General features: G+C 42.2%; 1 protein-coding gene and 1 pseudogene across 6 annotated transcripts in view; both read right to left on the bottom strand.

Annotated features, from left to right (window-relative positions):
• ELAVL4 (ELAV like RNA binding protein 4) overlaps window positions 1-12,786 on the bottom strand; it is a 145,937-nt gene that overhangs the window by 24,271 nt on the left and 108,880 nt on the right. For all 6 annotated transcript variants that reach the window (XM_027059234.2, XM_027059232.2, XM_027059238.2 and 3 more), the window contains exon 3: window positions 1,135-1,238. In XM_027059234.2, the coding sequence (XP_026915035.1) occupies window positions 1,135-1,238 (104 nt within the window). The remainder of the gene's footprint in view (window positions 1-1,134; window positions 1,239-12,786) is intronic.
• On the bottom strand, window positions 8,649-10,615 carry LOC106973658 (40S ribosomal protein S12-like; annotated as a pseudogene).

The raw sequence follows: 12,786 nt of genomic DNA, 5'->3' as shown, positions 1-12,786 counted from the left end.
TCCTAGCTGAAATTATCTTATACCAACAGTCTCTCTCTGTCAGTCCTGATGTTGGAAAAGTGGCTCTGTTGAACTAAAAAGTTCTGCTTTTGTGTTTTCATACGCTGAGAGCTGGTGCCATCTATAGATTTCCATTCTGGGAGAGGTTCTCTTTTGTCCTACTTTGCGTCAGACCTGCTGTCGTGAGGATAAGAGCGCCCAGGAGACACCTCCCTGTGGTTTAATAGGCTATGAAGGATGGGACTCATTAATGGGCTGGCAGCTGCCCCCAAGCAGGATGCTGCCTGGAGGTGGGGGAAGAAGGGGAAGGGAGACTGAGGAGGAGAAGGCTCCATCCAGGAGACCACCACTAGCTATCAGAGGGGGCCCTCAAAGCAAACAGCACCACCTCCTGAAGGATCTCCACAAGGGGAAATCTGAACCGAGAGAGTGACAGCATAGTCATAGAAACCTCTGGAGAAACAGGCTCTGGGTAACTGTTTCTCTTTTTCGACTTAAAACAACCCCACCTGAGATATTATCTACAGCTCTAATTATTTTCCAGTTGCTCGAATGTTACTTTTTCTGTCATTCCTTTACTGTGTTCCTAACAATTTGATAGTCCCCATCCCTATTATATTAGTGTTTATTTATAACAGATTTTTTTTCTTTTCTAGTCACAGTTAGGAGGGTCCTTGTCCCCTTTAGGTAAAGCCAAACTGTTTCAGCCTGCCACATGAGGCTCCTGCCCACCTCCCATCCCAAATCAGACCATGCTATCCTATATGCTGTTCCCCACTCATAATGTTTACGTTCATTTTCACAGCTTCCCATGTGCTGTTCCCTCTGTGTGGAACAGCTTCTCTGGCTCAGCTTCTTCCCATGGCTTAGTTCTGGCCATCTTTGCAGGCTTGGGCTCACAGGCCTTCTTGGCGAGCCCTGACACCCCATCTGCCCTCCAGTCCCTTCCCTCTACTCAGCCTACATCTCATTCTTTGTAATGATCTGTGTCCTCCATTTAGCACTGTGGATGATAAATGTCCTTTGCATAAATAAAGAACACCACTTCCAGCTCCCTGATAGCCTGGATTTATGAGATCAAAGGAACAAAATTTAACCAGTGCCTCCCAATCAGGACAGCATATCACTTCTTACCTTTATGGTTTTGGTCTGGAGTCTGAGTCCATTTAAAGTATTGATGGCTTTCTCTGCATCCTTTGGATCAATATAGTTAACGAATCCATACCCTAAACTCTGTCCTGTGGAAACATTTTAAAAAGAGAAAGAGAGAAAGAGAGGGCTCAGTATCTTTATAGCAGTAATACTTCCCATTGCAGTGAGTCAAAACCCTCCTCTAGTATATGGTTTCTTTTACACCAGGGTTTACCCCAGGTGAAGTTTCCAATTCTTCCATCTCTCACTTTGGTCAGCCTATGAACTCCCAGCAGCTGCCCACGTTGGGAATGGGTAAGTGCCCCTGCACATCCACATACATACACAAGTGTCCACTTAATTGGACAGAGGTGAGAAGGTAGTTGAACGAGAGCAGGTGTGCTTTGTTAGATCTGAACTGGAGTCATGGGGCTTTTCCTATGGGCAGTGTGACTGTGGAGAGAAGTCACTGGATGTCCCAATTTTTTTCCCCCATGTGTCTTCTCTGGAGATAACAGCACTTGCCAGAGACAAGTTTGAAAGGGTTAATGAGACACTGTGTATAAAATGCCTACCAGGTACATTGCCTAGAATATAGTAGCTGCTCAACGAAAGACAGCTATGCTATGCTCAGTCCTGTAAAACTGGGGCGAGCGCTGAATGCAGTAGCTGTGTCTGCTGCCTCAGTCATGCCAGCCACGCCCACACTCAGAGGAATGTAGCAGGATCTGAGCAGCAAAGACTGAGACATTTATAATGAAGGCATGACCAGAATTTAAAGCAGTTGCTACAAATCATTGGTTGCCCTCATCATCCTCCCCTCCCAGCCCGAGAACAATTTAAAAAAAAGAGGAGGTTCTATTAGAAAGAACTGGGGAGCTCCTAACACAAAGGGGAGAGTGCAAACACATTCTGCAAAGAGGATTTAGCTCCTTTAGGTGGAGATGGCATCAACTTGTCTGCAAAGAGAGGTAGCAAGTGACAGGGCTCCCCCCAAGTGAAATAAAAATAATGTGCTTGCGATCGTGCCACTGATTATAAATAGTCCATCAGCTCTGCCATGTGTCATCAGCCAGAAATATCATTAGGAAACTTTACATTTTTTGACATACCCTTTAAGAAATACAGAGCTTAGGGTGGCTGAAAAACCAGCTTGAACTTCCCAAGCAATGTTATTGATTTGTGGGCGGCAGTGGAGCCAAAAGGGAGGAAAATGACAGGACGTCACATGTCAGGGAAGACTGATTACATAAAGCTCTTTCTGGAGTACCCGGGCCAGGGCTGGGAGACAATACAGCAAAAAGCCTGCCATGTCCTGGTGACAGGAGCCCATTTCAGCAGCCAAAAAATCTTTCCAACAGCTTCTGTTTTGCTGGTAAATGTCTGTGTTTGTGTTGGTTGTAGGAGGGAACCTGGGAAAACAAGTTGGGTTCTGGATCAGAAAACGGGTGACTTTGTTATCCTTTATAGGACGCAAGCAAAGAGGATCATGAGTAATGGCTCAGTGCCCACTTTTGTCCCCAAAATGGAAAACCCAAAATGACAATACTTTCCATTAGAAAACTCCTCTGTGTTTTGGAATAACAGGAAAGACAGGAGCAAACTTGGCCAGATATACCCTTTAAAGGCAGAATTAGTAACTGAAGGAGGAAGAGCAAATGCTAAACACACTCTAGCTGCTGGGGCCCTTCTACATGTGTGTGTATGTGTGTGTGCAGAAGAGTAAAAGTGTGTGTGAGAGAGAGGTGTGTGTGAATTACACGACCCTGCCACATGTTCTGAGACACTTTTGCAAATCCTAAAATACAAGAGGCATTAGTTTAAAAATATCATTATCCTAAATTTGGCTCCACCTCATCAAGCCCAACTAAATTCACCTAATTAAATCCATTTTCATCATTCAAATTTGTCAGTTCTATTTTCCTTGTAAATAAGAGAAGCCTTAAAAATTGCAGCACTAAAATATTCTTACAATTATTTATTTTAAACAGTTGTGCACCAAGCTGAGATGCTTTGAAGGACATTTTTAAAGCAATAATCTCAATGATAAACCTTAGCTGGTTCTAGGAAACAAGTCAGACAGTCAATCTATCCAGCTAAATTGAATTTTTATAAAATTAAAATGAAATATGAAAAAATACAGACAAAACACTCACCACTTAACTGCAAACACTGAACCTAAACCCAAATAGTTCATGATTCGTCGTGCTGATGGAATGTATGTGGAGAAATTTATCATGCCTACCAGTGGTGCACATTCCCTGACACACTAGATCTTTCTTTCTAATTATCATATAGTTATGGTAATCTAAAATAAATACAGCGGCTATGTTTTTACATTCTATATTTTATCTTTGGTTTAGACCCTTGCTTCAGGTCCTAGGAAGGTTCTGAAGGTCAAGTGAAGGAAAGGACTCCTGTCCAGCAAGCTGTGTCATACCTCCCCACCTGCTTGTATCAGTCCCAAACCCACCATCACCTCAGGTTGACTGCAATTAGCACAACTGTGCTGTCATCACCTGCTCTAGGTTTAGAGAGAAACTGCACTTAACATCAGGAATGAAGGTGCTTTTGGGAAAAACTAAAAACCAGATGGACATCGTTTCAGAAAGGAAGAGGGGGGAAAGACTAGAGATTCTCCTTGATCTGAAATAATGAGGTACAAACTCTGAAACAGAACACTGCATTCAAGCAGAGGGGAATGGAGGTGAAGAACATTGCCTGGGAAATAAAAGACATGAGATAAACTGGCATCACAATGAAACTACCTGTGCTACCTTGTTCACAAATGGCTTCCTCACGTGCTTCTTGCCAACATAGGAGGAGTCCAGCTAAGTCCAATAAAAAATACTCGATGGAACTAAGCAGTCTCTTTTTAAAAATGCTTATTTATTTATTTTGAGAGAGAGAGAGAGAGAGAGAGCACAAGTGAGCGCAAATGGGGGAAGGGGCAGAGGGAGAGAAGAGACAGAATCCCAAGGAGGTTCCCCGCTGACAGCACAGAGCCTGAAATGGGGCTTGATCTCACGAACCCTGAGATCCACGCCCTGAGATCATGACCTGAGCCGAAATCAAGAGTTGGACTCTTAACTGACTGAGCCACTCAGGCACCCCCTAAACAGACTAAGCAGTCTCTTTTAAAACACTCTAGAGAGGATTAAATCCCAAGGTAGAAAATATAAAAACCCAAGCCTCATTTCTTTAAAAAATTATTAGTAGGGGGGAGAGTAAAATGAGGAAGAATTCTATGTTTTAATTTGTATGTATGATGGACATACATTGTTTGATGAGTTTTGGGTTTGCAGTCCTATATTTAAATGCACATGGAAAAATGTGGATGAAACACATTCACAAAAAATACCAACACTATTTCCATGGGGACTAAGAGAGCCATCATGCTGGGAAGGCCCAGGGGACCCAGTCTGGAGCCTAGAGCCAAGTGTGTGCGTATCTGCATCCCAGAAATAGATAAGGTCCTCTTATTATTTTTTCCCAAATAACTACATTTTTCTTTATCAGCAATAGTAAGATTTCACCAGATAGGTATAGCAACAGTATTTTTAGAACAGAAAGTTTTTAAACTTTTGTTCTCAATTTAGGAGTTTATTTTGATAGCAAGTTGGTCAAATAAAACAATTAAATCATTGAAGTTATGTTTATTGAATCATCAATTAAAAAATCAATAAAGAACAGATGATATTATAAAATGAAGACTGCCTCCACAATTTGTAAACTGTAGTGAGCACCTGACTCCTTGATGCTCAGGTGATCAACCACCCTGACATGTGTTACCACTCCTTAATAGTCCTGTCCAGCAGGCATAGATGAGGGATCCCCAGTGACCATGCATGGGCAGGAAATGCTTTCTTGGTAATTTGGGATGGAAACTTAAAATTAGAATGTAGTTTCCAAAGGGAAACAGTTATACATAATGGCTATACTTTAAGGCACTTCAGTGTATTTTAGATTAAAGAGGTTCACAGGCTTTTCTTAAATCTGAACCTGAATATTTCTGTTTTTATAAACTGCACATATGTACATGCACACACACAAACACATGATGGGTCCTCCTACTCTGACATGGCAACATCTCTGTTCTGTTGTAATAATTTGTATACCAACTTCTCCCCTTGGAAACCAAACATTTCTCCCTACAAGAACTAGCTTATAAAAATTTGCTTCCTTGAACACAGTAGGTGCCCAACAAATATTTGAGGGACGAAAGAGTGGATACATATGTTTGTACCAATCCTCCATTTCTAGGAGAATGCTTTATGTTTGGGGGGAAGGTGGGATACCTGGGGAATTCTTTTTCCATTTGTGAGAAAGGGGGAACATGACAAGTGGACACCAAAGATTGGAAAAGAAAGCACAAAGGATGTCTGGGTAAGCTCTCCTCCAGCACAGATCAGGTGCTGCCTGTCTTCTGCATTTCCAAAGAGCTTTGCCACCCATTCTGTCACATTTGACTCTCACAACAACCCCATGGGAGAGATAATCATCATTTTATAGATGTGGAAACTGAAGATCAGAGAAAATAGTGCTGGATCTTAGTCTAGATCAGGGATTGGCAAACTTTTGTTATACAGGGTGAGATAGTAAGTAGCTTAGGATTGGTGGGTCCTCTGGTCTCTGTCATGACAACCTTGCCATTGTGGCATGAAAGCAGCCGTAGACAATATGTGTTCCAATAAAACACATTTAGGAAAACAGACAGTGGGCTCAATTTGGCCTTTTGGCCATAGTTTGCTGACCCCTGGTTTAGATCTTTTGACTCCAAATCCAGTACCCTTTGCCATACTCACAGTTAACTCTATTTGAACTAAAATGTCCCTGACAACTATTCCAAAGCCCTGAAATACCTCTGAGGCTTTTTTGAATCAACTAAGAAAAACAAAATTATCTTCAATAGTTGTGCTAAGCATTTTTATTGCATTCAGACTCTAGGAATCACCCTTATAGCTGATTATAGTACCATTTTCTTGGTCATTCTGGATAGAAGTTGTTTTCCCTTGCCTTTGGGGTCCTGGGGGTTATGACAGCAGGACCCCAAATGTGACATCCTCATGGCTGACGGCAGCAACAGAGAAGCCATCCCTTTGCGAGGCTGGCTGGAAAGGGCCTAAGCATTTTGCACTGCCAACCTGCACACTTTGCTCTTTCTTTCTTCAAAAATCGTCATTCTCTAGAAACCTAACTGCTACTCCCCTCATCTGCAAAGTCCCTGAGGGGGCAGCCAGATGGGTAGCTGCTGTTGATAAAAACTTCTGAGTTGAGTAAGGATTCTTGTGAATGTTAGAACCCCGAGCTCAGGATGAAATTCTGTTCTCCAAGCACATGATAAAATCCCCAGTCACCTTAAGATCACCTGCATGGCAGTAATCCGCATGCTGGGTTAACTGCAGCCAACTCTGAATCCCAAGACTCCCTCCCTGCCAGTCCTGAGATGTCAGATGGCTCAAAATCTACCTGAACACACCCTAAAGAGGGTCAGAGAGACCTGAAGCTGTTATTACACACTTCAGCTGTTATTACACACTGAAGCTGTTATTACACACACACACACACACACACACACACACACACACACACACACACTGTGTGTGTGTGTGTGTGTGTGTGTGTGTGTGTTTCAAAATTTATTTGCTGTATAACTTTGGTTAAGCCATTTAAGCTTCATCAGCATATTCCTTTATCTGGGAAAACAGGGATAATCCCTTATCCTCACAATCAGAGAATCACTGTGAGGGTTAACTATGTTAACACACAGACTAACAGCAGCTACCATTTATTCAGGGTCTGCCTTGTGTCAGGCACTGTGCTAAGTGGCCTACTGTTACCCAATTTAATCCTGTGTGAAATGGGTACTATCAGGCCCATTGTGCTGATAAGAACAATAGACTAAGACATGTTAAGTAACCTGCCCAAAGGTAACCGGTAAGTAGGGTCCCGGTTAGGATCTGAATAAGCCCAGATCTGTGTGACTTTTGGGCTCAAGCTTTTCTCTCCACAGGGCCTGGCTTCTGTGAAAAGGCACAGCAGAGCGTCCAGCATCAAGTAAGCACTCAAGGACATGCACACACTCTGTGCTGGGGTCTCTTCCCCTTCTTCACACTGACTGGGGATGCTTTGAGATTCTGGAGCATCCATGGCTCTGTTCCCACCCACCCCACCTCTGTGGGTTTTACATGGTGTTGGGCATTCTGGGTCTTCACTTTTCTTCTGCAGGCTCAGGGTTAGTAGAACCAACTAGTCAGAGAATTTCTTTTCTTTTGGTAGTTCACACAGTTGCTTCAAACTAAGTATGGTTTAAAGTTTTTGTGCTCTAAGTGTGGTCCCTGTACCGGTATTGTTGGCATCATCTGGAGACTTAATACAGAAATGTAATGATGTAAGAAATGCAGCTTCAGCTTATTGCTGTGTGGCCTTAGCTAACCAAGTTTAAGTAATGTCCCTACACATTGGTTTCTGAGAAAACTATACATCTAATCCTTAGTAGCAGGGAAGGGAAGCACAGATGGGAAAGTCCTCAGAATTTCTTTGTATACATTATTTCTTTTCATCCCCCAATTCTGCATTCCCACTTTGTTCCTTTCTGCTGCAGTAATTGTACCTGTAAAATGAACTTAAGATTACTTTTTCATGGAATTATTAGGGAGATTAAAAGTGATAATGCATGCAAAGTGCCTGGCATATAACAGATGCTCCGTGGAGGCTGGTTCCTTGTCTTTCTTCTCTCATGCCCCATTAAATATTGCTTTCTACTATTGTCTATGAGACTGTTATCTTCTCATTGAGGTCCCAACCTTCTTAAAGGGAGAGAATGTTTTTGATGCTTTTCTTTTATATTAGAGCACAGAATATGCTATAGGCACACAGACTCCATGTATAACAGGCATCTACAACATGCCAGATACCATGAGTGGGCCCCAAAATGACCAAGATATTGTTCCTGACTTCAGGAGACTTAATATGTAGAAGGGAAAAATTGATATAAGAATTAATTATAGCTCAGCAAAAATAATAAATATACCAGAGATATTTCCTTTAAAACCATATACAAGAACAAGAACAATAACAAAAGTATACACATAACAGAGGAGATGAAGACTGATTCTGACTGAGCAGAGTACAGAAGGCTTCCTGGAGGTAGAGGCACATGAGCTCAGCTTTGAAGAAACAGTAAAATTTTGATAGGATTTTCCTACCAAGGGATGACCTTCCAACCTGAGGGCTGAATCCAAGCACTGCATGAATTTACCCCACAGGTATTTACTGAACACTTGTCATGTGCGAGACATAGTTCCATTTACTGAGACCAGAAGAGAACAAAAATACTTGGTTTCTGCCATCACTGAATCTATATTCTGATTGAGGGTGATGGAGCAAGACAAGAAACATAAATAAAATATAAAAGTTGTCAGATGATGGTGAGTACTGGGGAGGAAACAAAGCAGAGGAGGGAAAAGTATAGGGGATGGGGTTGCCATATTTTAATAGAATGGTCAAGTGAGTCCTCGCTGCTAAGGTGACATGAGAGCAGAGACCTGAGGGAAAGGAGGCAGCCAGTCCCTTCTCTCTGAGGGCAGAGCATCCCAAAAAGAAGAAATCTTTTTTTTTTTTAAAGGTTTATTTATTTTGAGAGAGAAAGACAGAGAAAGAGGGAGTAAGCAAGAGGGGCAGAGAGAGGGAGACAAAGAATCCCAAGCAGGCTCTGTACTGTCAGCACAGAGCCTGATGTGGGGCTTAATCCCACAAACCATAACATGCTCCTGAGGCAGGAGCATGCCTGGAATGTCAGAGCAATGACACAAGTGAACGTGAGGGCAGCCCCCCACTGCACTTACTAAGTGACTAAACAGAGGAAAGGGGCACCCCTGGTTTCTTCAAACTGACTCTATAATGCTGCGGAATAAGACATATATGAAGACCATGCCAGCCCACTCCCCTCAGCCCTGCAGATCAGGGGAATGATCTCACTGACATATCTTTTCAAAACCATCTCTTAATGTATCCCTGTTCCTCACTAGGTGGGAGCAACTTGGGGCCAAGATGCTATTTTATTCATCTCTGTATCCCCAGGACTTACCAAAGGATCCATAACATTGTTGGATAGTCAGTAAATACCTGTTGGGTGAACAGATGAATATGATCTATTCACATACATACTTATATCCTCTTAACCTACTCAATTTCCCATATACCAAACAGAAAGGGACCAGGAAGAGCTGCAAACTTTTTTACCAGGGCCTTACCCATGTCCAGAAGAATCAGTACCATGAAACACATCTGAAAGACCTGTAGTCTTTAGTCTGAAGGAGAGAAGACTCTAGAGGTGCTCAGAGCCAATTTTAATATTTGAAAGGCTGTCATGGGAAAGCAGGGGTAGGCTTGTCATAAGGGAGAGAATAAAGATCTGGGAGAAGAAAGTTAAGGAGCAGATTTCTGCCTTGATAAAAGGAAGAACTTTCTAATAATGATTGATGAGAGTGTGGCTGCCTTGTGAGGTGGTAAGGGTGCCATGACTAGAAGTATGCAGAGACCAATGTTTGTTATCAGGGAAGGGGGCAGCAGTCAGCAAGACGGACTGATCCCTTGTAATGCTAAGATGAAAGGTTCTAAATTATATTTTATTTATTAATTTGAGGAACAAGGGCTAAGTTTTTTATTGTTCATTTCTTGCATTCCCAGTATTCCTTGGTGACATCCGTGGCCTGAGGCTCTTTGCCACAGTCCTGAACCACCACACAACTGCAACCAACCACTTCATGGGATTTTCCTTCTCTGTCAGTTTTACAGAGGCCTACCCATTCCCCTAGTTTCTTGTTGTCATCAACCTTAATTTGGTCGATTTGGTGTTCAGCACAAAGGGCCTCTGCCAGCTTGACATACATAGGTTCATCCAGTTGGACACAAGCACACAAAGATGGGCTTGGTGCTTGCTTGTCTAAGGCTTTGGCAGCTTCGTGAATTCCATGTGCTAGGTCATCGTGGAATGAGTCTTTCAACACTTCTTGTAAAGCAGTATTAATGTCCATTATACCTCCAGCTACAATGCCTTCCCTGGCCATGGTGGTGGGTTATGGGTGGAGCCAAATCTTGAGTGTACCCTAGCCTCCCCCTCTGCACTACTGGGCGGCAGCAGGGAAGGAGCTAAATCGTATTTATTTTAGACCCAACACTCCCAACGTGTTTCAGTTTATCCTGATTTCTAACTGAGGAAATAAAAAGGATAGAGAATAATTACTAAGCACCTACAAGCAAAACACATTACATATATCATTATTTAAATCTTCACAACTTCTGAAGCAGACATTTTTTTTTATGTAAGTACTATTTTTTTTATTTAAATTCAAGTTAGCTTAAAAAAATTTTGTTAAGTTTGAGAGAGAGTGTGATTGGTGGGGGGTGGGTGCAGAGAGAGGGAGAGAGAGAATCCTAAGTAGGTCCTGCGCTGTTAATGCAGAGCCCTATATGAGGCTCAAATCCATGAACCCATGAGATCATGACCTGAGCTAAAACCAAGAGTTGGTCCCTAAACCGACTGAGCCACCCAAGTGCCCCAAGTTAGTTTTTTTTTAATGTTTATTTATCTTTAAGAGAGAGAGAGAGAGAGAGAGAGAGAGAGAGAGACTCTGACAGGGCGCTAGTGGGGGAGGGGCAGAGAGAGAAGGGGACAGAGGATCTGAGAGTAGAGGAGGGGCAGAGAGAAGGGGGGAACAGAGGATCTGAAGCAGTCTCTGTGCTGACAGCAGCGAGCCCAACGTGGGGCTTAAACTCACCAACTGTGAGATCATGACCTGAGCTAAAGTTAGAGGCTTAACCAACTGAGCTGCCCAGGTGCCCCTTAAATTCAAGTTAGTTAACGTATAGTGTAGTACTGGTTTCAGGAGTAGAGTCCAGTGATTCATCACTTTGAGGCAGGCATTTCTATCCCCGTTTTACAGTAGGGGAATCTGAGGCCCAGGAAGTAGATGTAACATATCCAAGGTTATTTGGCTGCAGAATAGTAGCCAGACTCCTCTGATTCCAGAGCCTGTGCATTTTTTTTTGCTGTGCCCTGGTTTCTTGAATATGTGCTCATTTGTATGCTAAACACCTGCTGGACATGGCACAGTGTGTCTGAGACTTTGACAGAGCCTGAGTTTTCTAGTACTATCTCTAAGTCCTCATTCTTCTCATTTAATTTCAATATATACCACCCAAGTATCCCATTCCCACTTTCTAACTTGGTTGTGCCTGCCAAACTGGATCTAGTATATCACAGAATGACAGTCTTGGAAAGGACTTTAGTATCAGTCATCTTCAAGTCTGTCCTCCAGATTCTGAAACTGAGGACTGAGGAAGAAGCAAGGAGTTCATGGTCTACTAGAAAGTCAGACCTATGAATAATAATGATTGTAGAGTATGGTTCAGTGTTATGACAGTAGGAGAGAGGGATTTCTGAGACTAATTCAAAAAGATTGATAGGAGACAGCCACACAATAGATGGAGAAGGGCATTCCAGCAGGAGGAGGAAGCATGAGCATCTTTCCCTTGAGGAGACAGACCTGCCATTCGGTTCACAGCCACTACTTCCAGGAGGCCGCTGATTGTTGGTATCAACCTGAAATGTCAATACTGTTTCCAAGTTGAATCTGGGCTCAGATGTATATGTGACATCTCCCCATACCTCTGGCACAGATTCAAGAATCATTTAGGCATCTGAAATTCTGAGTGTGTCTGCTTTCTGCCAACAACAAACACTATTGAAAAAGACAGGACCTGGTCTCCCTTATTTTGAATTCTTGAAGTATTTAAAATTACATTGAACCAGTACTAGGTTATTTCCAGAGGCTACATTCTGGCTTCCTAAGTAGATGTAGTTTCCTTAGAAGCTGAGAACTCATCATGTAGCATCAAGATGGCAATGAGCAAAACACTTGTCCCACAGTGGGCATTCAATATGAGCTTGCTGAACTAAATGTATTTCCTAATGGACCCTAAATCCCTTAAGGGCAGGGACATGGATCTTATTAATCTTGGTATGACCAAGGTCTGGCACATAGTAGGCTTCCAATAAATCTATGTTGAATGAATGAATGAGTGAATGAACTCAATAAGTGAATGAACTCAATGAATAAATAGGAACAAAAATAGTTATTTTTTTGAGTGCTTACCATGTGCCAGTTATTGTACTGAGTGCTTTATTTTTTTTCTAGCTTTACTGAGATATAGTCAACAAATATGACTGTAAGATATTTAAAGTGCACATCATGATGATATGATACGATTTGATATGATGTGCAATGATAAAGCACATTTATTTATTTACTTACTCATATTTTTGGTGAGAACATTTAAGTTCTAGCTGAGTACGTTATTTCTCTCATCTCATATGCTCCCTGAAACAATTATCACTGCCATTTACAATCAAGAAGACTGATGTCCAGAGACCTCAGATCCCAAGACCCAAGTCCATCTGGCTCCAAAGTCCAAACAGGCTTTTAACAGAGTTTCCTGATTTCAGAGGCAGTATCACCCAAACTGTTCAAGTAAATGTGAAACAAAGCCTGTATTACTGGGGTAAGGTTCATGGAAATGCAAAGTATACAAAATGATTTCCAGCAGTCCCCAGAGCAGGAAGGACTGGTTACAAAACTACAATATTGCACA

This window comes from Acinonyx jubatus, chromosome C1 (genome assembly GCF_027475565.1).
Source record: "Acinonyx jubatus isolate Ajub_Pintada_27869175 chromosome C1, VMU_Ajub_asm_v1.0, whole genome shotgun sequence".
Classification (NCBI taxonomy): domain Eukaryota; kingdom Metazoa; phylum Chordata; class Mammalia; order Carnivora; family Felidae; genus Acinonyx; species Acinonyx jubatus.
This window is presented reverse-complemented; position numbering and strand designations above follow the sequence as displayed.